A 26,491-nucleotide genomic window follows, 5' to 3' on the forward strand; every position below is an offset into this window, starting at 1 on the left:
ATAGCTGGGACATAGTTGTCATCCTGGGGTCACTGATGAGCTGTGGCCTGAGCCTGGTCTCTCCCAGGACTAGAATCTCATCGAGGTGTCCTAGACTTCACATTCTGGGTTCTGATCACAGGGACAGAGCCCAGACACTTGTTATTTATGGCCCAAAAGGAACATCCCCCTGGTCCTTTGGGAGAATCACATCTAGCAGACTACCTCCCCTTAAACTCCCTTCTTTATAACATAGACTCTTGCCTGCCATTCACACTCTATATATATCCAGGAAACCAGTGAAGCCAGGCAAAGTACATCTGATACTTGGATGCCACCCACAGTTTCTGGTCCATCAGAATCTAATGTCCCTGTAAGATGAAACTAGGTTGGGGATATACAGGGGAGGGATCTAGGAATAAATCATAATTATGGCCTCAGGCATCAGGCACTGGGCTACTGCTCTCCAGAACAAGATGTCAAGACTGTGTCAACTGGAGGAACACACACTTGAGCCAGAGATGTTTAAACTAGCTGCCCACTTCACTTTCCCAGAATCCTCTGTGATGGGAGGTTCTAATACTTCATGCTCAGGTTAATGGACAGCCTCTGGAAGCTCCGGTGACCATGGCAATGGTAAATTGTCAGTCAGCCCTGGAAAGGCCTATTGATGTCATTCATCCCAGACCTTGGAACTGGGAAGTGGCCATTGTCTTCCTAGCATCCTTCTTGTAAGCCTATTCTAGAACCTCCCAAGTCAGAGATGATACAGGTTCAAGGGTCAGAAGATGTGTCGGGTGGGGTCTATTTCTAGTTCTGGCATTCCTCATGGTTTAGTGCTCCTTCAACAGACCTGGTGTCAGGACATCAATTGGGCATCTGTCCCTGGCTAGTGTTCTGACTGCACCCAAGGATTCCTAACCATGAAGGCAGGAAGTATAGTGTGGATTTGGAACTGAGTTCTAGGAGAGTCAGTCTGAGGGTGAGGCTTGTGTCTAGTCATCTCCCAGTCACAAAGGGACCCTGCAGTTCTCCTGTAGGGAGAGTATTGTCCCTCAGCTGACCTGGTCCTACCCTGGGTGGTTTCTCCACCAGAGCTGGGTGTGCAGAGCTTCCTACAGTCTCTGCTCACATTGGAACTGCTTTATATTCCCTGCAGGCTAGTGCCCAGTACGTAAAGAATGCAAGTGTTTAACAGTTTGTCTTTCCAGTTTGTCTCCAAATGCTGTAGTTCCTAGGAAGTAAACCCTCCATGGTCCCCAATTCCCCAAATGAGTTGGTTTTAGTGGTCCACATATTTACTACTTTCCCTGTGGGGAACCAGAGAGACTCTCTGTTAGGGCCTTGCTCAAGGTCAGAGAGTCTCAGCTTGCTTTACACATCAGGACTGCATAAGGAAATGTTTTGCCACAGGCATGTTTACCCAGTGTTTGTCCGTATAGTGTGCTTTGATCTTGCAAGGGGGAGGTCTTTTGCCTCTCTCTTTGGCATATTATAAAAAACCCTTTGGAATAAACCTTTGTTCTGTTGGGTATTGACCCAGCCCCTCCCGAAGCTATCCTGTGTCTCTTTCTCCTCGTCATCTAGGTCTATCTTTCTATCTGATATTTTCTCATTCTTCTCTCCTCCACCCAAGAACCTTTCAATAGGTGGGAGCAGGTTAGAGCTGGACTCCCACATTGCCCTCTATTCCCTACAGTCCTGTGCAACCCCTTCCCCCAATTAAAAGTGAGTCAGACAAGTGTCAAGAGTGGTTTATTAGGAATGCAATAAGCAGCTCCCAAGATCATGGACCCTTTATTCATCAAGAGTTGTACCTGGCAGGATTCACTGAAACAGGTTGCTAAGAAGGTGGAGGCCAAGGTGGGAAAGGATCTGAGCATGAAGCGATTGTCATATCAGAAAAGTGGCATCCTCTACCCAATACCAAGTCAGAGTCCAAAGAGTGGTAGTGTAGCTAGCTACCAGGAAAGGCAGGAGCCCTGCTGTCCCTGACGCACTGTCCAGGAGACACAAGGAAGGGCGGGGACAGCTTAACCAGGGAATTTGGCTAGCTGCCGGCGAGCCTGGGCCAGCCTTGACAGCCTCTCCTTCAGGAACTTCCTCTTCTCGCTGGTGTCATTGCGTTCCTTCAGGAGCCAGCCGCAGGAGTCCTTGTCCTGCAGGAGCTGGAGCATGCCCTTCTGCAGCTGCTCAGCAAACATTTTCAGGATGAAATACTGGATGATAAAAGGAATGTGGCTGCAGATGCGGTTGTAAGCTTCCTGGAAGAGGGAGAAACAGAAGGCTTGAGGGAGAGGCACAGGGAACCTGATACCAGGTCATCTCTGAGTAGTGAGATTCTGGCAGGTACAGGCCTCATCCCCCTCAGTGTCCTGGCAGAGCAGTCCAAGGTGCCTGCTAGACTCTGGATCCCACCAGATTCCCTGACCATCAATCAAATGGGTTTCAATGGAAAAGAGTAATATGTACTGGAACTGAGTCCACAGAGACACCCCAACTCCATTTCCAAATGGCTGATCCCTTCGCTGAGAACATTGCTTGCCTGTCCTTAAGACCCAGGCTTCTTGGCAGCAGGGAAGCAGAGCAGTCAGAGTCCTAAATGAGCTGCCTGAAGGAAGTCAGACTTCACCTGCTCCATCCTCTCTCTCAGCTGTCAGCCCCATTCCCCTCAGACAGGTTGCTCTCTCAGGTAGATGACATGTGCTGCTGGTTTCCCAAGGTTGGTGGCTCTCTGGTTCTCATTTTCCTTCTTTAGGATACAAGATTACCATGACCATAGCCCTCTGGGGATGGTTAAGCAGATGTGTCACAAGACAGCAGAGTTAGAAGATGCCTGGCAAGTGATGAGGAGCTGGTCACAGCTTAGGCACAACCCTGAGTGATGGCAGAAAACAGGCTGTGTGTTCTCTAACCACAGACAACCTGGGTGAGGCCTGTCTCCAAATGCCAATGGGAAGGCCTGAGGTTCACATATGGGGCATAATAGAAGGTATAGAGACCCCAGATATCTAGATGTTGGTGCCTTGGATGGGAATAGGTCCTTGACTAAAAGGAAAGATGATGTCTGTGAAAGGACCAAGCAGATGCCATAACAGGCTGCTCAGTCTTCTCACAGAGATCAGGCCTCAATTTCAGTTTCCTGAGACTTGAGCAAGCAGTTTCTGGGAGGGCCATGAACAAAAGACATAGTCCTTGCAGTAGCTCTCTTTCTGCACATACTCTGACTGCTCAAAGTTCAGCCAGATGTCTACTGTCTGGGGACCCTCACCAACTTAGAGTTATGTGCAGGACATGCCAGGCCAGCCAGCCCCCATGGCAGCTCAAGGACAAAGCCTGGGACTTGTGCTGGACTGCCCCCAAAGTGATAATTGTAACCACCAACCAGTAAATTCAAAGGTTACATACCCTCACCCAATTAAAAGAGAACAGAGATAAAAGTTAACCAATCCAAGTTGCACCCATGCAAACCCCTCCCCCACAACCCCCTGAAGGGCTTGTGGTTTTTGCCTTTAAAAAGCTAGCCTAACAAAGAAAGAGCAACTCCTCCCTGCCTCACTGTATTGGGTGTAGGAATGAGTTCCCTGTCTAGACTTGTATCGACAGAATAAATCTCGTTGTTGCATTCTGGACATCCAAGGTCTTCAGTGGTCTCTTTGGGGTCACAATCTGGGCATAACAGTCTGCAGACAAAATAGCCCTGATTCATGCTATGATATGTAGGGACATTGAGGACATTATGCTCTGAGAAACAAGTCAGGCAGGAAGAGTAAAAACTCTACCAACCCACTTAGTGAGGTTCCCCAGGGTCATTAAAGTCCCAGAGACAGAGAGCAAACTTAATATCTACAGATGAATAGCCATAAAACCCAGGAGTCCGGTGCTAGGCCACATGACAAAGCTGGTCTTCTAGCATCCAGTGACAGAAGTCTGTACATTAGAAGGTCACCATGACTTCTCCTACGTGGTTGCTTCCAGGTGCCTGTGGCTTTGGCTGAGTAGGACCTGCTGTACCTGGATTACATGATGTGTGCCCCACCAAACAGATGTCAGGACCTGGCTTCCACTTGATGAGTGCATGGCATCCCAACACTGTGCTACATTACAGGTGCTTGGGATGTCGAAAATATACCTTATAGAAAAGAAAACCGATGCTCTGGGAGTCTAAATTACACAGTCAGGATCACAAGGACCATAAAAATCAGATGTATGTGGTTCTAGGTTCTGTTCATCTGAATGAATTATAATCCCTTCTTAGACGATCACCCAGAACTGTAGGACTGAGCTGTCCTGAGTCCTCCTTGCAGATTCATATTCTACACAGAGAGACACAGAAACAAATGAAACAAATGGCCTGATAGCCAGTTCCAAGGTATTCACACATTTACCTGGCGGTAGGCGTCCAGATGCTGAAAGATCTCAGGCATGGATGAGTTCTGTGAAGCTTGAGACTGAGAGGAAGTAAAGGCACTCGACTTTGTCTCATTCGTTTCCTCCTCAGCTTCCTTCTCTCTGACCTTCTGCAAGGCTCCATTGTAAACTTGGTCCTGGCAGTAGATAATCTGCTCCATCTGAAAGTGAAGTCGGATCATCTTCTCAGCTTCCTTTTCTTGTTCTAATCTGATGTCTTGAAGTTTGGACTGCAAGGAAAGAGAAATGAAAGTCACCAGTCATCAAGAAATGCTTGCCATGGAGTAAGAGCACAGGATACTCAACAGGTCGACAAGCATCTGGTCACCCAGTAGAAACAAATGTAGTCATTACCCAGGAGTATTCCCTGTACCCTCTTGCTCAGTTCATCTATGTTACACCCAGAACTGAGGGTGGAAACCAGAGGAAGCCTGAGCCAGGTGTGAGTAGCTCCTTATTTAAAGGTCAACCTTTAGTGCCAATTTGAGTGGATTTATTTTTAAAGATTTCTTTATTTATTTTATGTATGTGTGTGTATGTCCCATGCATTTGTGTGTACCATATTCATGCAAGTGCCTACAGAGGCCAGAAGAAAGTACTGGATCCCCTGGAACTGGGGTTACAAATGATTGGAGCCACATGATGTAAGTGTTGGGAATTGAACTGATGTCCTCTTAGAGCTGTAAGCATTCTTAACCACTGAGTCTTCTCTCAGGCTCCTTGTCTAGGTTTAGAATCCCTCAGGAGACTTGTCTGTGAGCATGTCTGTAGGGGTATTTCCAGAGATGTTTACGTGAAGGGGCAGACCCAGCCTAATGCGGACAATGCTATCCTATATATTTTGGGCTTCTGAACACTGCACTCATCTGTTTTCTGAACAGTGCAATGTGACTAGCTGCCTCATGTTCCTTCTGCCCTGCCTTCCCAGTCACAGTGGACTGTATCCCCTCAAACCAGGAGTCCAAGTAACCCTCATTAGGTTGTTCTTACCAGATATTTGGTCACAATAAGAGGAGAAGTAAGGAAAAACCTAGGCGAGGGACCTGTGTGAATTCTCAGCCCTGACCCAGCCACTCTCCTTGCTCTTTTAGACACTTTAACTTCTACAATAAGGAGATGGCTTCCACCAGTGTGCCAAGATAAGAAGGCTCAGTCTAGGTCAGTCACCTCCTATGGGTCTCGTGTCCTAGGATTTCAGGTCAGCCATGGAGGACAGCCATTGCCTAGAGAGGATCCTGACCTGACCATTGCAGGGATAATATATGCAAAGCTTGGTGCTGGGTGTGTCTGCAGCTGCACCTCCCATTTACCTTACCTTCCAGGGCGGCCTCACTTCTTCCACTTTGGGACCACAGGTCCATGATACATCCTAGGTGTGGCCTAGGCAGGAGAATGGCAGAGCCAGTGGCCACCTGCACAGACCCTGTCTGCCTGCACAGGGGCTGAGTTTCTTGGCCATGCCAGACCCTTGGGAAGTAGAGGCATTTCCTCTTTTCTGCTGTGTTCCTCTAAACAGACTTTCACACTCGGCATCCTAACAGTTAGAACCCGGCCCAGACTGCTACCCTGGCCCTGAGACTCCAGCAGTCCTTCCCTTTCCCCAGCCTCACAGTGTCAGCTATCCTACTAAGCAAATACCTGGATTCAGTTCTTGTCTAGGGAAATAAGTTTTCTAAGGCACATCACACACATCAAAGACATCAAAAGGCTCCTGATGGGTATCATCTGGTGATTACCAGTGGCCACATTCCCCCCTTCTGCCTGTTGGGATATCAGAGAGCCTGACTGTGGGGTTGTAAAACCTTCCCCCTTCCTCAGAGACTTACAAGAAGGGAGCCTGAATCTGTTCTGTGGGCCTGATTCCTCTTCAGACCCCTGCCAGAGTGTCTCTGGTCCTGGGGCGGGACTTTCCTCAGAGCCACTGGTAGACTGGCTGTAAGTCTGTCCATGGTACTAACAACCCTTCTAATAAATATCTTACTTCCCACAATCCATCTCAATGTCACCCCTGAGCCCCACATCTGACAACTTTCACTCAATGTCAGGAGTGTCATCCTATACATGGCCCTGTGAGCCTCCCTGACAGAGTACTGTGGATTTCAGCATTCATCACTGTTCCTACACCCTTCTCCCTGCTCCTACTTCAGCCAGATGCACCAGTGCCCTCATCAACAAGATTCAAGCAGGAGCCTAAGCCTCTTCCAAACAAGCACAGGAGAGGAGAAGTAGTCTCAAACCAAAACATCTGTTCTCTACCATTATATTCATTATGCTTTAAAAATAATACACACTTGGCTTTACCTTGGTAGTTCTGTGGAGGTTAAAAAACTCAGCAAAATTTTTTTCAGAAACACTGGAAAAGGCGACTTGTACTATTTCTGATTGAAGAGAGAAAAAAAATCAGTTTCACACAGTAAGTGGTTAAGATGTGTTCACTCTGTGTAGATGACAACCAGGGTAGGGTTGAGGGAGGTGGGTGCTCTCCTCCTCCCTTCCTTCTTTTCTTCCTCTCTCCCCAATGAAGAGGGAGGTACACCCAGGCTTCTAGAGAACTCTCTTTAATATAAATATAGCTGTAGGCTAAGGGTGGTCAGCACTTTACATGAAGGACTCTGAATGTGCTCCTTACATGATTGTGATAAGGACCAGAAAGGTTAGGTGACTCTGCCCTCTGACAGCAAATCTCTGTGCCCAGGGGGTGAGAATGGACTGAATTCTTGAACACGACACTGGCATCTAGAGCACAGAATGCCTACCTAGAACCAGCCCTAGAGGACAGTTCTGGGGTCAGCTTTGCCTTTGTCCCCTGTCCCAGAAATAAAATGGCTGAGAGCAGCAGAAGCATTTCTTAGTGACCCTGTACAGCACTCACCAGTGACCCTGTACAGCACTCACTCACCTGTGACCCTGTGCAGCACTCACCTGTGACCCTGTGCAGCACTCACCTGTGACCCTGTGCAGCACTCACCTGTGACCCTGTACAGCACTCACCTGTGACCCTGTTCAGCACTCACCTGTGACCCTGTGCACTCACTCACCTGTGACCCTGTGCAGCACTCACCTGTGACCCTGTACAGCACTCACCTGTGACCCTGTGCAGCAAGTCTACAGCTGGCTTTTCCAGGACTTTGATTTGACTTCTTATGATGTTCTCACATTTTTTGTAGTTCACAAACCCTGGCATGTCTCGTCCTCGATATTGTTTTTCAAATTTCTGGACTTCTTTAGCAAAAACATCATAACCTACAATAGGAGGAGACCATTAGTTGTTTTATAAAAAACCATCTTGTAGATTGTTCTAAATGAACCCATTCTGCTCTTATTGAATTTACTGAGATAAAGTGAAGCTAATAAATATCTGCAAATTAGAAAATGTTTGGGTTACAGAGAAGAATGTAATCTCAAGGTCGCTTCCCTCAGTTGAGGCAAAAAGCAAGCTCAGACCAGAGACCACAGCAGAATCTAACAGGTGGAAACCAGGGGAAGACATGGCCTCAAAAAGACCTTGAGTGTGTGGGTTTTTGAATCCAGCTGGATTTAACCAAAGAAGAAGAGACAGAGCACATGACTCACAGGCCCTGTGGCCTCTAGGTGGCATCAGGAGCTGAGTGGGAGGAGGGTGTCCCTCAGCAGGAAAGGACAGGGCTAGTGAGCACCTGGATGGCCCCAGTGTGACCTGTCCTCCCTGTTCATGACACAAAACACTTAGTCCCTCTCCCCACTACTGGAAATGGGCAGCAGACTCAGATGGCCCCAGCTTCCCCTGTTATGAACTGGTTGTTTTTGTATTTTTTTATTGTACCATTTTATGTGTATGGTTTGGCTTGCATGTATGTCTGTGCACAATGTGCATACTATGCCTCCAGAGGTCACAGAGAGCCTCAGATCCCCTGGGTTTGGAGTTACAGATGGTTATGAGTCCCCATGTAGGTGCTGGGGATCAAACCTAGATCCTCTGGAAGAACAGCCAGTGCTCTTAGCTACTGATCCATCACTCCAGCTCATCAGAATATTTTTACCTAAAAGAAAACAAGCTGATTAAATGTGGTAATATTTTATTTGTGCTGAAATGTGTTGATATGTTATTTGTGTTTTAATAAATAATGTTTTCCTGGAGATCAGAGAAAATAGCAAGCCATTTTAAGTAAACAAAGAAGTCAGGCAGTAGTAGCACACACCCTTAATCCTATCCCTTAGCAGGCAAGATCTCTGTGTGTTCAAGGCCACACCAGGGAACAGAGTCATTCGTGATGACACAGGCCTTTAATCTCAATACCAGTCATAGACACCTGGAGGTCTGTAGAAACCTACATTAAGTGACAGAACTGTATAGGAAGAGGAAGTGAGGTACCTGGGCTATGACAGCCAATGAAATAGCAGAATATCAAGGCAATAAAGGTGCAGATAAGACTGGAAGTAACTCACATTTGGAAGCTGCAGAGTTGGTGAGGTAAGGTTAGCTGTGGCTTTCCCTATCTTCTTTCTCTAAGGCTTTCACCACTATATTTGGCACTGTGTTTTTTATTTAATAAGGCCATTTAGAAATTCATCTACAATTAGACAAGACTATAAATATATTCTGAGTTGTGAGCCAAGCTCCACAGTTTAACCCTTGATTCAGTGAAGTTTCTGTCACTTCGAGGATCTGCTGCTCTCACCAGCAATCGGTGCCTCCCTTTCTGCCCTCTCTCCAACCCTGCAGCCCCTGCTCTGCTCTGTCCACACCATGTATGTACTCTGGGTGTTTCTGAAATGGAATCACATACCACAGGCCACTGTGACTGTCCTGCTGGCTTTCACTCAGTATCCTGTCATCAAGGCTCACCAGCCTTGTACCTTGTATCTGCACTCCTTCTGTTCCTTTCTTGGGTTAAAATACTGCACTGAGAGATGCTAAGAGCTGAATTGCTTCCCTCAAAATCCTTGTGCTGTGGTCCTAACCACCCAGAACTTCAGGAGGGGACTATTTGCAGATGAGGTTTTTAAAAGAAATTACTAAGTAGAAAGGAGTCTCTTAGGGTGGTCTCTAATCCACTGTATCTTGTGTCCTTACAGGGGCTGACAAGGACACATAAATATCCAGAGTAGAGGACTTGTGAAGACATGGGGAGGTGATGCCAGGTTCAGGGTAGGAGGACTTGCATGTTTGACTTTTTTATTATTGTAGAGGAAAAGGAGTGGAAGTGGGCATCCTGTGTTTGCCTCTCTGAAGGCTCACTGCTGTAACCCACAGCAGCTGTACCATTTCATGTTCCCCAGCAGTGAACAGGGCTACCTTTTCACTGCCTCTTCTCCAGCACCTGCCAGTGTCTGCCTTTCTGATTCTAACTTCCCTAGGGTCTGGGACAGGAATTATCACTGTGTTTTCATTTGCATTTCTGATGCCCACAGGCCATGCAGACTTTGAGTGTTTTGTTAGTCATTTTTTTTTTTTTTCAGAGCTGAGAACCGAACCCAGCCAGGGCCTTGTGCTTGCTGTGCAAGCACTCCACCACTGAGCTAAGTCCCCAACCCCTGTTAGTCATTTGTATATCTTCTTTTTAGAAAAACATCCTTATAGTGTTTTCACCGTTTTCTAATTAGATCCAGTTGTTGTACCTTAGAGTTGTAAAGCTGCTTCATATTCTGGTCTCTAGGCCCCCCTCTATCAGATATAATGGCAGGCACTTCTAAGTTTTGAAAGAGGACATTGACTCTTCCCTGGAGTGAGGACACACTGCAAGGCTTATAGTGTCAGCTTCAGCAGTCTGATAGTAGGTGAGAAGCAGAATGTGACTGTGAATGATCACAGCTAATAAGTTTCATAAGCTCTACAAAGCACATTGCTACACCTGACACTACATACTCATTAGTGCTAACGATTTTCATGTACTGCAGAGATAGATACTACTTTTACATCTTATACAGCTAAGCTTTTTCAAAACTTGTTTTCAACAATTCTATTTTTTCATTTAGGAAGCATCTTTTGAAATTCCCCTCCACCATGGCAGCTTTCTCAGCACAGATGTGATCAAAGAACAGATTTATAGTACTTTCTCCCTGCTTCAGATTTTGAAGCTATGAAGATGAGGTGGGGTGCTGCCTGCACTTATAATCTTCTCATTGCCATAAAGAAACACAGTAAGACGCCCCAGGATTAAGTCCCTGGACAGGCAGCAGTTCCATCTAAGATTAAAACTTTCCATTTTGAGGGATGCTCCTGAAGGCACATGAAGTTAGAAAGGAGGTGAAAACAACTACATCCTCCTGGGAAGCTCCTTAAACTCAGGAAGTCAACAACTCAGTGACTTCAGAAAGTCCCTGAAACTGACTAGATTCACCAAGCCTTCTCCCCAAGTGTCTATAAACAATAGGGACTGCTGAGACTCACTCTCAGAGAGGCTGAGCTGCCTGGAAGAAGCAGAGACTAGTTAAGCTGCTTGGCAGAGGCTCAGACCAATTGAACAACCCTGAACTTCCTCGCTAACCTGTTAGGCTGCCTACAGTCTGTGCCCTGTGCTCCAGATTTCATGAACCATCACCCATGCTGGAGTGGGCTCTGAGATTACAGCTGTCTTTGAGTAATTTCTATGCCTGTAAGTAACTCCTCACCCGTATTCCTGAAAATCAACCCAAGAAAACTCATTAGTTCACCAACTTGATCTTGCCTAGCACCTGTACTTTGATTTATTGACAGTTCCTTATCTGGTGTCTTACCGAATTTTGTAAGTTGTTGACAGTTCTCTATCTGGTGTCTTACTGAATTTTGTAAGTTGAACTTCATTCCTAGTGTAATGGCACTGAAAGGTTGGCATTTAAGAAGTTAGCAGGACATGAGAGTTCCATCCTCACAGATGGTGTGTGTGTCCTCATAACAGATGCCAGAGAAAACTGTCTCTCATCCTCCACACATGAGGATCAGGATAGATATCATCTTGGGAGCAGAGATGGAGACCTCACTAGTCACATCTGGTGCCTTGACCTAGGACCTCCTAAGGAACCAGAACTGTGAGTGATGGTCTCCTATTGTCTATAACAATGCAGTGTAAAATTGTTAAGGATGGCAACCCAGATTGAACAAGATACTCACTGTTTTGGGAAATATTTTCTATCTCCTTACTCCACAATAAGAACTCATCTAGGATCCTGGTGAACAGGCAACATTCTCCCTCCTCCACATTTTCCTCCCCTTGTACTATGGCAGTGATGTCCTGGTTAAACGTGTTGATTTTCTGCCAAGAAAAAAAACATCAGTATCAGCAGAGATCTTTCAAGCATGGGGTCAATGTAGTAAAAGGACATGTGTGCCCTGAAGGTGGATGAGCCACCTCCTCCTTCTGGGCCCAGCAGAACAGTATTAAGGGAGGGACATTTGCAGCAGGAAATACCTCCCTTCTTCCTTTGGGATCCTTAGGGAGAACTCTTCTGTCAGTATGGATGAAATGAAAATGCCCCTACAATCTCCACCCTGCACTCAACCATAATCTCTGTCCTGACTCTCATCTTAACACTAAATGGACAGGATTCATCTCCATCAGCCTTGGAAGCACGAAATCTGAAGAGCACCAGAAAGAGATTCCTGTGTAGACAGTGATGCAGTTATCATGCCCAGAACTATGGACAATGCTCACTTCAATCAGGAAGAAAGTTTTCTCATTGTCATCCTCTGGTATGTCTGCACCATACTTCTGCAGCTCCTCACTTGCAGTCTGGTAACACTTCTTTATTTGATTTTCTAACAAAGGCAGAGATTTCTGAAATGAAAAGAGGTAAATGGGACATAGAAATATAGACTGGCAAACGAGGCCTCAAGCCTGTTCTACAGAGTCACCATGACATGTGGGAAGCATTCTGAAGTTCTGATATTATTTCCCTGGTGCAGAGCAGCACTTGAGAAGCATCCCTTTATAAATAGGTTTGCCCATGCCTGCATCTGGTATGTAACCTGTCCATTGATCATGGTTGCCTCCTAAAAGAGCCACCCAGAGTAATCTCCTTCTTTAAACATTGACATGAACTCTCTTCAGGGAAATGCCACAAAGTGCCTTCTAATAGCTTCTGAAACAGGGGAAGTTATAACAATACAAGACTCCTATAGCAGCACAAGACACCTAAACTTCTGTGTTTCTTTCACCAGGTCAAAAGCTGCTGAGGATTCTTGTTTCCAAGGAAGATGCTGTCCCCAGGCATCTCAAGGCACAGAGCTCAGCAAGAACAGGCCTGCTTTTGTCTGCATCTAGGGGCTCAGAGGGAGTCACTCAAGATCATGGTGTCCTCAGATGCCTGGATCTCCACCTGCATCCTGGGGACTGCAAGAAGACCTTGAACACAAGAGGAGCCCAGGGGAAGATCACTGCTGAGTTTCTTTCCACAGCCAGTCCTCATGCAGATCTAGACACTAAATCCACATGTGCTGAGTATTCTCAACACTCCAGGAGAGAACTAAGGTGGTTTGAGATGCAGACTCCACCAAGTCAGAGAAAAGTGAACATGGCTTCTATCTGAAGAACCCGTTTGAACTCAAGCTCTTGAGATCAGCTCCAGAATAAGGCTTCACAGCCATGCCTCAAAATCAAAGGTGACAGCAGCAAGAACCAGCAAAATCATTCTGATGCTGAAGTTACAATTTCCCAAACAACATATCTGTGCAAAGAGATCTTGACCAGTTTATGTGCCTAGGATCGTCCCAGTCCCAGCTCAGGTTTATGAAAACACAGCCACCCAGGCTTACACAGATGTGTGAGATGAGTTCCGTGGTCAGTCTCTCTGCCAGAAGGGGCACTGTGGCCTTCCCATCCTCCAGAAGAACGCTGAGGGAACAGGAGAGAGGATCACATTAGACTTGGCCAAGACACACGTCTGCAGCCTGCTGTGGGGAGGCCAGGGACAGTCTGGGTACTTTCAATGAATGGATACCTTGAGATTGGTACTCATGGAGTACTCAGAGATGGTTTTGTACAATGATACAGTGGAACCAGCTAGGCATGAAGCTACTGTAGCATTCAGACCCACCTCCTGGAATCCTGGCCAATAAGCAGATAATGCCCTGGCCTGCCCAGTATCTTGATGCCATCCTACATTTCTTTAAGAAAGGACTCCTCCCCCTTCACTCTCTCTCTCCCCCCTCACCATGAGGTAGCATGGTCCTTCTTTCTTCTCTTCCCCTCTCATTTCCCCCATCTCTCTGTCTCTCTTCTCCTCTCCCCTCTCTCTTTCCCCCACCAAATAGAAGTCTGAGTGCTGTCTGCATGGCATCTCTGTCTCTTACCCACTGTGGGGTACCCTGTCTCAATCCTGCCAATGTCTCTCTCTTGCAGTATCATAACATTGGTGCCATCACTCGGCAGACCCTACCAGCACTTTCTTCTGGCAGTCTGAAACGTCGTTCATAACCTGAGAACCTTCAACATTCACTCCATATTTGGTAAGCCCCCTCTCTTCTGGCCATTTTCCATGGGTGAGGATTTGTCTCCTTCAATCTCTGGGATTAGATCTCCTATTTCTCTACCTCACTTGTACAAAATGTGCCTATCACCATATCTCTAATGGCTGACAGTTAGTCTTGGCCTCACACCCCCTATACATCAGTTTCTGCCACCTCCCTTCTCACCCTCTCCTTCACTCTTTCACTCAAAATGTCTTGTCCTGTTCTGTCTGTGTTCCTTCCCTCCCAGCTCCTGGCTGCTGCTGCCACCCATAGCATTGGGGTGAGCTGCACAGAGCATAGCGCCCCCCCCCAGCCTTCTCTGTTGCCACCAGTCAGGATGCCTCTCTTATCTTCTGCTTCTTCCTTGCTTTCTCCTATCCTGCTGCCTCTCAGTCTATGCCTACAGTTTTATAGCTCATTCTTTATACTGTAAATTCTTATTTCTGGATTTTTAAGTTGGTCAGCTGACAGTTTCCTGGAGTTTTGTCCCTCATTCTGTTACAAAAGTTTATTTCTTATGTACAGATGGAAATGTGTGGTTGATATGGCCAAATGGATGTGTTTCTGACTGTCTTTTAAATGCTTAAATTTATTTGTTCCATATATGTTCTGTATTTTTTGTAATAAAAAATAAAACATGTGACCATAAGGTCAGGTGCCAGAGAGCAATCACATGGTCAGGGCACCATCGTGACTAAGGTCACAGACAGGTCATATGGCCCCACTACCACTTTTAGTAAGGGCAGTGAGAAGCCACATCCCGTCTGAGGCTCAAGCATGGGCGGGGTGCCTGTTGCTTCAGCCTCTACCCATCCCTCCTGCCCAATAAAGTTCTTACCAACTAGGGAAGGGGCCCTAGGCAGCTGCAGGAGGATGGCAGTACCAGGCTTGCAGTTCCCTGTGGGCAGGGCAGCATGCTCCTGCGGCCATAGAAACTTGTTTTATGACTGTTTGGGTCACAAGGATCTGCTCCCATGCTGGTGGGCAGAGCTTGCTCAGAATTTGTCTCTGAGCTATGATTACTAGATTTGGGTTAGCACAAGTTCAAATGTCTTTTTGACATAAATAATGTTAAAATTGTTTTATGCTGTTCTTCATTGAAAATCTGGCTCTAGGGTTGGATTATGGCTCCTCCTTAGCTAGACCCAGGTGGACTTTAACAGTTTTGCCAGGTGATAGCCTCCAGAAGCCACAGTAAAATGGAACAGGCTGAGATCTAGAAGGCAGGCTATGTATCTGCTGCCAAGGATGGGATCAAGAAGTGATCCAAGAGGATTATGAACAAAATCCCAGATAACAAACTTTAGATTGTTTACATTTTTGTAGCTAGATTATGGTTATGCCATGTTTTTTCCCTCTTAAAATAAAAGAGGGTACTTTATTTTTGATATTACAAAAAGACATTTGAGAGATTTTAAACCTTTTCTTAAAAAGTTTTAAGACATTGAAATTTATAAGGCTGTGACCAACTTGTCAGCTCATTTTATATATAAAAGTCAAGCCTCACTTTTTCTAAAGCTACTAGGTATCTCTTGATAAAAATGTTCTAAGATATTAAAGTCCATACAAACTTTGAGGGTGTCAAAAATGATTCAGGATATAAATACCAGTTATAAAGACATAAATAGATGATTTAAATACTTCAGATTATTTTCCCCTTCTATAATATTGTTATATTAAGATTTCAAAAGTTCAGGGTCTAACATTAATAGAATTCTGATACTATTTGAATTACAAGCTCAAAGTTTTAGATATTCTTTTGTTTTGATATTAACTTAACCTTATCAAGCCAAAGACACCACCATCCAATCTGTTCCTGGCTCTCTCTAAACAAAAAATGGACATATTTTTAATATATATCTGTAATTTTGCTGAGACTCAAAAATATGAGTCTACCACTTCTGTTTTACAGATACCCATTACCTGCTTTTCTATATATGGATTTCAATACTGATTGGTAATACTAATATATCTAAAACTTTTATGTCCTTTTGTAAAATAATAATTCATATAAGCCTCAGAGGATCAAAAGAAATCATTGGATCTACTTCACAGAGGTCAAAAGGACTCCAGATAAGTACAGCCATACAGCTTGAGTTTTCAAGCTTCCTTTCCCAATTACTAAGGCTGTGGGACTAAAAGTTCCAAATAAGTTCATAAATTCTAACTTCTGTTCCTAGTTTAAACTTGTCTCAGCAGGTTTCCATTTGGCTGATTGACACATCCAGGCATCAGCTGCTAACTTCAAACTGTGAGCCAGGGACCAGCCTATGTGATTTTTTTTCCCTGTCTCTACAGCTAGGTCACATGACCACATGCTTCTGATAAATACCCCATTTCCTAAATTCCTTCCTGACTTTTGACTAGCCTCTCAGCCTCCCTGTGCTCTGACCACCTGTGTCCTATTTCAGCTTGAAGCAGCTATAGAAGAGAATACATTGTCCCTGCTCCCAAAACAGGATAAAAGACTAAGTTGAAGGGAAACCCTCTGGCATAGGGGACAAAATGGCTACCTAATGCTCATTAATAGACTAAGAAACTGGACCCAGAGTTGTCAATTGATAGAATTTTTTAACTAAGATGGTTCTACAATAAGACACTTGACCTTCTTTATACAGGACCAAAGAAGTATTATATGGCTTTAAACAATTATTATTTCTATATAAATCATAAATCATTCAGGAATATAATCTGGCTGTACTCAAAGATCAGGGCCGTGTACAGGGCCTTGAAAATGGCAGTAGATACAGATATCACTTCCCTAGAAAAATCCATTACACATTTAGAGGAATCGCTCTCCTCTCTAGCTAAAATAGTTCTTCAGCATAGAAGGGACCTTGAGCTAAAATTTGCTCAGTTTATCCCTCTGGTTATCATTACTTTAACAGGGGACCTGTTTAACAGGATGAAAGATCTCAAGAGAGCAATGTTTTTGTGTGAACTGCTTAGGGGTCATTAGAAACTCCATGGCCTTGCTGAAAAAGCAGATCCATATATGCTCTCAAAATTAAGCCTAAATAACGTTTGATTTTGTTCCCCTGACCTCCCTTGTCACTCTTCTTTGCCTCCACAGGAGACAATAAGTCCTAGTCTTGTAAAAGATGCTAACATATTAAAGACTGTTAGGGAACACAAGTTGATAGTCATTCATACCTAGTAGACAGTCCTTAAATGTTCAGAGATCTGCAGAATATGACATTTAAAATGTTAATTAAAAAAAGCCTATTATATCAGACAGAGACTCCCAGATCCTAGCAGTGACCCAAGGTCTCCAAAGAAGATTATGAGGCACCATGATATCTCCACCTGGATTATGGCAATGCTGACCTCTGGGTGAGATGCCCCAATTTGACATGTGCTGCCAGGAGCTGGCCCAGTCTGTGGACAAGCAGCAGGACATCGGAGAACTGATTGCCTCCCTTTTGCCTACACAAAGTAAGGCCACTTCCCTATGTCCCTCTTCCATGGCAAAAAAAAAAAAAAAAAAAAAAAAAAAAACACAACTCACTTTATGGGCCTGGTGGATAAAGATTGATGCTGCTCTGATACTTCTGCCTCCAACAATGTGGAGACCTGGGTATGGCTAATTGGGTATGGATCGACACCTGTCATTTTCAATAGATTCAGAAGTTGCTTGGTCTGCACTTAGGTATAATTTATTTTTCTCACATCTCTGATCCAATTTGATGACCAGGCTTTGCTTCAGCTGCCTTCCCAGTTCTCTATGTAAAATTCAAAGGCCTCATTCTCTTAGAGCTAATACTGCTCTTAGTATCTCCTGGAAAATTAGATAAAAAGAAACAGATTTAAGATTTGTTTATCTAAAGATAGGAAAGCTGTCTCATTTCTGTTCACTTATATATACTTTTCAGATCTGATGGTGTTTGCCAGTTTCACAGCTCTCTCCTCCAACTCCAAGGTTTCTGTGTATTTTATTGGTCCCAGCTTTTAGAAACAGGTTGGCATTAGAGAGGGTATGGAAGCCTCCCTCCTCCTCCTTCACTCACTCAACCACTTTCATTCAGTAAGTTTCCCCTGGTTATAGATGTAAAAATGTGTTTCATTGGGCTGAAACCAGGCCCTGGAAAAATGTTCATACCTTTGAACCCAGAGCTATAGCTTTGCTATAACACCAAGATATAAACCTGTTTCAGTGGTTTACAAGCACTCACAGGTTCCTACACAGATCTACTCCTCTGTCAGATTCATGCCAAGGACAGACCCTCAAAGGCCGTCCAAATACACCAACAGCCACTGCACCAACTGAAGACACCAACCAAGTGAATATTGGTAGATTGGCTACACCCACACGCCCACTTATAAAAACCCTGTTATCTCCTAATTCATTGACACTTTTACAGGATGGATGGGGGAGTTTCCCACCTCCAGAGAAACAGCAGATATGATGGCTCTTGTACTCCTGATTTGGCATGCCATTTCCCCAGGCTCCTGGAACATCACTGCTGGTACCACCACTCCATACTCCAGGGCATGTCTGCTCGTTCATCTGGCTCATCCACCCTTGCCTCTTCCGTACAACCAGGGTACTTCTCTGACCCATTCTTTCTGGCAGTTATCACTCTTCCCATGGCTAGCCCTGCTCATGAGGCTAATGACAATAATCTATTTCTTTCCTAGCAACCTGCCTCCTCAGCTCCCTCAAGGGGTCTCCAGGATGACAGCTAACTGAATGCTTCTTCACTTACACCTCCCAATGTGTATGACCCTGACTTCCAACTTCCCCCTTCCCACTTTGTTTCAAATCAGCAGGAAGCAGTCTCTAGAATTTGGTACCCTCATTCCCTCTCCCCAACTTGCTATTCACAATTCACCTTCTTATAATAATCAAAATGGAAGAAAGTTAGCATTCAAGGAATCCTGGCCAATAAGCAGATAATACTCTCTCCTGCCCAGCATCCAATGCCATCCCGTTTCCTTTAAGAAAGGACTCCTCTCCCTTTGCTCTCTCTCTCTGCCCACCCCACCACAAAGTAGCAAGTACCTCTCCCCTCACCTCTCTCCCATTTCTCCTTCTCCTCTTTCTTTCTTTCTCTCTTTCCCTCTCCCCTCTCCATTCCCTCCACCAAATAAAACTCTTCACTCAGTGCTGTCTTCATGGCATCTCTGTCTCTTACCCACTGTGGGGCACCCTGGCTCAAGCCTGCCAAGGTCTCTCTCTCGCCATATCATAACAGCTACACCATTCCCATGATGCCAAAATCTGTGTTCAGACAATACACTGTTATGCCTTAGGATGCAAGTCATCAGGGAGTTAGAACTCTTCCTGCCTGTGAGTGACAGCTTACTCTTATTGGGGCTCCAGTTTCTACATGGTCAGTTTATTTAAACAAACAAACTGTGGTAGAATAGAAACAATGGAAATTTTGTTTTGTTTTGTTTTAAGCCAGGGCCTCTCTACATAGCCCTGGATGTCCTGGAACTCACTATGTAGAATAGGCTGGCTTTCAGCTCATAGAGATCCACACAACTCTGCCTCCCAAGTACTTCGATTAAAAGCATGAAAACAATGGAAAGTTTTAAAGACAGAAGGGCCTGGAAAGATGCATTCCAAGTTCTGAAAGATCATAACTGTTGACCCAGACTATTATATCCAGCAAAGCTACCTATTACAATTGATATAGAAATAAAAACTTCCATGATAAAATCAGATCTAGAGAATTTATGACTGCTAATTCAGCTTTACAGTGGACCCTGGAAGAAATACAGGGCTCTGAGGAGAAGGACAAACATAGCTAAGAAGTCACAGGGAATAAATAGGCAGCACTAAAACAGTCTATCAGAAGAGGTCAAAGAATACCACAGAGTAAATGACAAAGCCAGGAGTGGTGGTGCAGGATCCCTGTAAGTTGGGGGCCAGCCTGGATTCTAGGACACAGTGGATTCTAGGACAGCCAGAACTACATGGTGAAACCCTGTCTCAAAATACAAAATCAAAAACAAGCAAAACAAAACAAAAAGCAATGACAGGAATTAGCATATATCTGTCAATAATAACTCTGAATATTAAGTCCCCAATAAAGAGAGACTAGCAGATTGGATCTGAAAATAGAATCCATCTTTTTGCTGCCTCCAGAAAACACAGCATATTATCAATGATAAATGTGACCTCAGGGTAAGGGTGCAAAAGCAAATGAATCTAGGACACAAGCAGGTTAGATATTCTAATCTCTAATAAAGTAGACTTCAACATAAAACTATCAAAAGAGATAAGGGGGGATACTTAATACTTACCAAGAGGACACTGCAATCTTACACATATAGACACTAATCACAGAGCCACCCATTTCATTTTGAAATGCTATTAAATGTGAAACCGCAGGTTGACTAACACACCCATAGGGTGTGACTTCAATACCCAACTCACATCAGTAGATAGGCTATGTGGACACGATCTGAGCAGAGAAACATGGCTGTTAAATGATGTCAGAAGTCAGATGGAGTTAGGCCTAGTGATGCATGCCTTTAATCCCACACAGAGGAAGGCAGGTCTCTGTGAGTTTGAGGACAGCTTTCTCTACATATTGAGTTCCAGAACAGCCAGAGACTAGTAAAGAGAACTTTCTCTCTCTCTCTCTCTTTTTTTAATTTTATTTTATTTTACAATACCATTCAGTTCTACATATCAGCCACGGCTTCCCCTATTCTCCCCCCTCCCACACCCTCCCCTCACCCCAGCCTACCCCCCATTCCCACCTCCTCCAGGACAAGTCCTCCCCCGAGGACTGCGATCAACCTGGTAGACTCAGTCCAGGCAGGTCCAGTCCCTTCCTCCCAGACTGAGCCAAGTGTCCCTGCATAAGCTCCAGGTTTCAAACAGCCAACTCATGCAATGAGCACAGGACTTGGTCCCACTGCCTAGTTGCCTCCCAAACTGATCAGGCCAATCAACTGTCTCACCTATTCAGAGGGCCTGATCCAGCTGGGGGCCCCTCAGCCTTTGTTTCATAGTTCATGTGTTTCCATTCATTTGGCTATTTTTTTCAATAATTGAGTAGAACCGAAATTTATTATAAGCTACAGTCGTCCTAGGGACCGCCATACTATATATATAGCCTCTATGGTTCTATGGGCTGTGGTCTGATTGTTCTTTATTTTATATCTAGAATCCACTTATGAGTGAGTACATACCATGACTGTCTTTCTGGGTTTGGGTTACCTCACTCAGGATGATTTTCTCTAGTTCCATCCATTTGCCTGCAAATTTCATGCTTTCATTGTTTTTAGAGAGAACTTTTTTTCAAACAAACAGACAGAAAGGAAAAGAAAAAAGAAATCAAGTGGACCTAACAGACATCTATAGAACATTCTACCCACACACTAAAGAGTACACATATACACATTCTTCTTAGCAGACCATGGAGCTTTCTCAAGAATGTATCACCCATTAGAACACAAATCAAGTGTCAACAGACACAGGACAACTTAAATACCATCCTGCATTCTGTCTGACCACAACAGAATTAGGCAATATATCAGTAGCAAAAAAAAACTATAGACAGTACACAGACTTAAGGACACTAAAGAGCACACCACTGAATGGTGATTATCATTAGGAAGAAATATGGAAATTAAAAAGTTTCAAGAATGTTTTCGTTGGTGGCAGCACATGCCTTTAGTACCAGCACTTGGGAGGAGGAGAGAGGTGGATCTCTGAGTTCAAGGCCAGCCTGATCTACAGAGTTTCAGAATAGCCTGTGCTCCACACAGAAAACTTGTCTCAAAATACAAAAACAGAGAGGAGAGAGAGAGAGAGAGAGAGAGAGAGAGAGAGAGAGAGAGAGAGAGAGAGAGAGAGAGAGAGAAGAGGAAAGAAAAAAAGAAAGAAAATCTAAGAATTGAATGGAAACGAAAACATAACATGTAAAAATCTACAGGGCACAGTGAAGGCAGTCCTAAGAAAAATGTTTGCAGCACAAGTGTATCAAATTTTTTGAGATATCACCAATTAACAACTTAATGATGCACTTGAAAGCCTTGGAAAATCAAGAGCAAACAACACCTCCAAACTATAGATTGGATGATACAATAAAAAATAGAATTGAAAAAAAATTACAAAGACTCAATAAAATGAGCAGTTGGGTCTTCAAAAAGATAAACTAGATTGACAAATCCTTGGCCAAATTACACAGAGAGAGTGAGATTGCAATAGATGCAAGTGGATTGAGTACAGACACTCAGAAGGACATACTTTAAAGACCTGTATTCCATGAAACTGAAAAGCCTAAAAGACATGGATGAAATCATAGATGCATACAGCATAACAAAATTAAATCAAGATGAAATAAAAAGTTTAGACAGATCCATAACCAGGAATAAGATTGAACCAGAAAAAAAACCCTCCCAAACTTTAAAAGGCCCAGAACCAGATAGATTCCCTGCAGAATTCTACTAGACCTTAAAGAAATTCACACCAGCACTGCTCTAATTCTTTCTGAAATAGAAAATGAAGGACAGCTCCCAAACGTTTCTCTATGAAGCCAGTATTACCTGATACCAAAACCAGATCAAGACAAAACAAACAAGCAAAAAGTACAGACCAACCTCCCAGGTAAAGAAACATGAAAAATTTTTCAATAAAAACACCGGCAAACTGAATTTCTATGTATACAAACAATATTATTCATCACAATCAAGTTGGTGTCATTCCAAAGATGTAGGGATGGTTCAACATAAGTAAATCAATTCGTGTTATCATCACACAGTGTACTCAAGGATAAATCACATCATTATCTAATTGGACACAGAAAAAGCCTTTGGCAAAATCCAGTGTTTCTTCAGGACAAAAATGGAGATGCTAGGGATGGAGGGAACTTGCCTCAACCTAATAACAGCTATACACAAAAAACATATAGCCAACAACATACTAAATGGAAAAAAATCAAATAGTTCCCATTATGATTAGGAGAGACTTTGAAAAGAGAATGCTCTTGTAGTAGGGAGTTCTAAAGGTCTTGGTGGGATTTAAGCCATCGTCAGCAAGTGTGTTTGGAAGCTCAGATCTTATCACTTATGTCTATTGTTCTCTGACATTAGTTTTACTGTAATGTGTCAAGCAAGAGCCTGGCATAGATTACTGCAGGCACTGAGCACTTGTTTATGTCATGGACTGCTAAAGTACACCTGGAATGGCTGAGTGAAGTTTTTATGCCATAGCAAAGGTATGGTGAGGTTCTGGGTCTCCTACTTTTCCTCTGCTCTTTTCTACTTGTGACTCTAGTTCCTAAACCATTTGATGTGGTACTTTGGCAAGTCCCCTCCTCTTTATTTACTATTTATTGCTCTTTAAGGACTACGTTGTGCATTTGCTTTCCTTCAGGAAAGTTTTACAATCATTCCAATGGTGCAATCATCCTCAGGCTGTTGCACACACACCACTCATGTCAGGTGTGTTCTTGACAAGCAATTTTCACTGCATGGCACAGTATGGCAGAGGTACCTGAAGTGAGGGTGCTCCTTGAAGAAGGCTTGCTCCTTCTCAAGGGCCTCAGTCAGTGTCATCTGTTCCTGGATGTCCTGCTGATCCCTGCACTTGACTATCATGTAGCCCTTCTTCAGGTGGTACACCAGGTTCCGCACCACATCAACGACCTTGTCTTCAGTTCCTCTGTCCACAAGATCGGGCTTGGTCAAGATCCCTGCAGGACAGACACTGAAATCAGAGGAAACACACCAAGAAAGCAGGAAGTGTAGCTCTCACTGGGCACCAGGATCCCATCCTTAGATGAAGCCCACAGAAACCATGCAGGGTGGAAGCCTGCCCACAGAGACATGTGTAGATAGTCTTGTGAAGACAACAAAGTCCCTCAATCAGCCTCAGGCTCCTTCCTAGCACCTCTCCATTGCCACCACCCAGATAGACAATTGTTCATCCTCACACACTGTGGACCTTACCATGACTCCTATGACAGTGAGTCTCAGAAAATATGATTTCCTCCCCATGCTTGCCCACCTCTGACTCCTCATGCCTTTCCTACCAGGGAGATGAGATGAAGGGGTCACTTCCTCCCAATTCAGTGGGATCCTGGGTGTGAACTGAGCTTAGTCCATCTGGATCCAGGGATTGTGTCCCCACTAGCAAACCAACACCACTGTTACCTCCCACTCTCCTACCTATGGTCCTGTCCCCTTCAGGGTCCACCTCCTGAGCCATGCTCAATGCCTCCGTGGTGGCGATGTCCACATTACTGGGGACCACCACCAGGTTGATGGTCTCCTGTTTTTGGATGTATGTCTTGATGAGTCTCTTGATCTGTAAGAAATGAAATGGTGACTCCTAGTTATGAAAACAGGATCGAGAGTGATATGGTTGTGAACATCCACTTGCTTCAGGCCCTGTCTTCCATGGACTGCAACCCTCTCTAGTAAATTCTGGCCATCCAGTCTCACTCCCACCTCCTCAAGGTCCCTCTTAGACATAGCCCTGGTCATACTTTAGTACCTCTTGCGTCCCAGTGTAGCTCAGAGTGAAGTCTAGAGTCTTACCTGCTGTCCAATGTCTGCAGATTGATTGCTCACATCCCCCCTGCTGATTCCAGGCAGATCAATCAAGGTCAGGTCTGGGACATTCGGGGAGCTGACATATAGGCTAATGAGCTTATCACTGATCTCCAACTTTAACCCAGCAATGAAGTTCTGACCTGAAGAAGAGGAAAAAGTAAGTGAGATCAAATTTGGTGGGGGTGGGATAGGGAGACTAGAGGGCAGATGGAGGGGATCTTATTCCAGGGAACACTGGAAAAACATGCCTTGGCTATGTAGTGACCCAAGGGGTTCCTGTATAGAAAAGTTGGGTTGGTCCCCAACTGGTCATATTTTGAGCTTATAGAAACTTGGGGAGGTCTATGGAAGCAGGTTGGAGGAAGCTAGATAGTGACAATTTTCCTTAGTTATGATAAAAGATAAGTTAGATATAAAACCTGAGACTCACAAATATAAGATAGATAGGATATTTAATTTTGCTTAGTTATTATAAATAGACTAGCTATTATAACTGTAATTCTTGCTTGATAATTGTTTTGTTATCTGTAATTTTACTATGTAAAAGTTAAAACCTTCCTTTAAAAAAAAAGGAAAAGGGGAAGTGCTGTGGGATGTTTTGTATGGCAAATATGTTAATAAATAAAACACTGATTGGCCAGTAGCCAGACAGGAAGTATAGGCGGGACTAACAGAGAGGAAAATTAAGGGAACAGGAAGGGAAGGAGGAGACTGCCTGAAGCTACCGCCAGCACAAGGAAGATGTAAGGTACCAGTAAGCCACAAGCCACGTGGCAAAGTATAGATTAATAGTAATGGGCTGAATATAAGAGTAAGAGCTAGACAATGATAGGCCTGAGCTAATGGCCAAGCAGTTTAAATAATATAAGCATCTGTGTGTTTATTTTATAAGTGGGCTGTCGGACTGACGGGACTTGGTGGGACCCGGAGAGAAAACTCTCCAGCTACAGAAGTAGGTCATTTGGGGGCAGGTCTATATGTCTTATTTCTGGTCCTTTCCTGTGGCACTCTGTTTCCTCTCTGTCACCACTTGTTCCTATCACAAAAATGTTTCTTCCAGGATCATAGGAAAAGGTGACCATAGACAAAAATCCTTCTGAATCCAAGAGAGAAAGTATGTCCTCCTGTGAGGCATTCTGCCAGTACTGTGCCATAGCTACTGAGAAGAAATGCAAAGCCTCTTCTGTCCTGGGGTCCTGGGTGGCAGCAGGTTTGAAGCGGTTTCATTTTTGGTGCTGGTCCTGACAAAATAACTCAACACTTCTCCTCTGACTCCAGGCAGTGTTGACAGGCAGTCAGAGGATAAGGGACAACAGGACACCAACCTTTGTTGATGGCATCTTCCACCTCTGAGGGATCAGAGAGCTCCACTTCGATGCCATCATAGGTGACCTTGCCTCGCCATTCCTCTCCCTGCTCCAGCTTCTTCAATTTTAGCAGCACAGGGAATCTGGTTACAATGCCTAGGAGATTGAGGTCCATTTTAGCCCAGTGCTCTGGTGAGCACAGCCCAGGATCCAGCCTTAGACTAACACCCTTCCACACACTCATCTGCAGAGACTCTGGGAAGGGAAACATCTGGCCTCACTCTAATGTTGCCTGTCCAGTGTCATCCCAGGCCTATCTTTTGGGAATAGGAACCCAAGTCATGTTTATCCATTTGGGGTAAAAGCCATCAACCACTTCAGGCTGCTTCTTCCTAGTGTGGCACCCTCAGCTCTGTGGGGACCCTGGTGGAACCTTTAATGTACCAGACATCTCCCACCAGCCCCCATGTATCCTGGTCACCATCCCTCAGGCCACTTTCTTATGCCTCCTGATATGATCTCCTTCCAACTCCTGCCTTATCCAAGGGATTTCACTGGGTCCCTAGAACACTTGGGCTCTGACCTCTTCCTGAGCACTCAAAGACCATGCCAGCCATGGAGTTTAAGCAGCAGCACTAACATGGACACCAGTATCTTCTCCAAGGGAAATGGTCACCTCAAAGGGAGGGGGTGGTACCTGACTATTTAGTGACAGTTTCTGCAAACTGCAGGTTTCAGGTGACTCTTGAAATGCACAGTGGGACAGTGCAATGGACTAAAGCTGCCCCACCCCAGCACTTGTGCTCAGCCCCAACACCTACAGTGACTGTTGGATACAGAGCCTGAAAGGAGGAAACTTAGGCTGAAGGAA

General features: G+C 44.6%; 1 protein-coding gene across 1 annotated transcript; it reads right to left on the reverse strand.

The window, feature by feature from the left end:
- Nucleotides 1-1,718: 1,718 nt before the first annotated feature.
- LOC114685662 (interferon-induced GTP-binding protein Mx2-like) lies at nucleotides 1,719-25,810 on the reverse strand. The gene is made up of 11 exons (XM_028860309.2): nucleotides 25,639-25,810; nucleotides 24,299-24,453; nucleotides 23,927-24,065; nucleotides 23,253-23,451; nucleotides 13,100-13,178; nucleotides 12,000-12,122; nucleotides 11,459-11,600; nucleotides 7,474-7,632; nucleotides 6,691-6,767; nucleotides 4,368-4,619; nucleotides 1,719-2,243 (listed from the first exon to the last, which is right to left on the reverse strand). The coding sequence occupies exons 1-11, from the start codon at nucleotides 25,793-25,795 to the stop codon at nucleotides 2,013-2,015; spliced, it is 1,713 nt and encodes a 570-aa protein (XP_028716142.2). The 5' UTR covers nucleotides 25,796-25,810; the 3' UTR covers nucleotides 1,719-2,012.
- Nucleotides 25,811-26,491: the final 681 nt, after the last annotated feature.

The sequence above is a fragment of the Peromyscus leucopus genome, chromosome 12 (genome assembly GCF_004664715.2).
Source record: "Peromyscus leucopus breed LL Stock chromosome 12, UCI_PerLeu_2.1, whole genome shotgun sequence".
Classification (NCBI taxonomy): Eukaryota; Metazoa; Chordata; class Mammalia; order Rodentia; family Cricetidae; genus Peromyscus; species Peromyscus leucopus.

Excerpts from the sequence above, each read along its gene's own strand:
- LOC114685662 (XM_028860309.2), bottom strand. The coding sequence starts at position 25,795 with ATGGACCTCAATCTCCTAGGCATTGTAACCAGATTCCCTGTGCTGCTA. Across the intron at positions 12,123-13,099 it reads AACTCATCTCACACATCTGT|AAATCTCTGCCTTTGTTAGA; the intron begins GTAAGCCTGGGT and ends TTTTCATTTCAG. Across the intron at positions 4,620-6,690 it reads ACCTCCACAGAACTACCAAG|TCCAAACTTCAAGACATCAG; the intron begins GTAAAGCCAAGT and ends CTTTCCTTGCAG.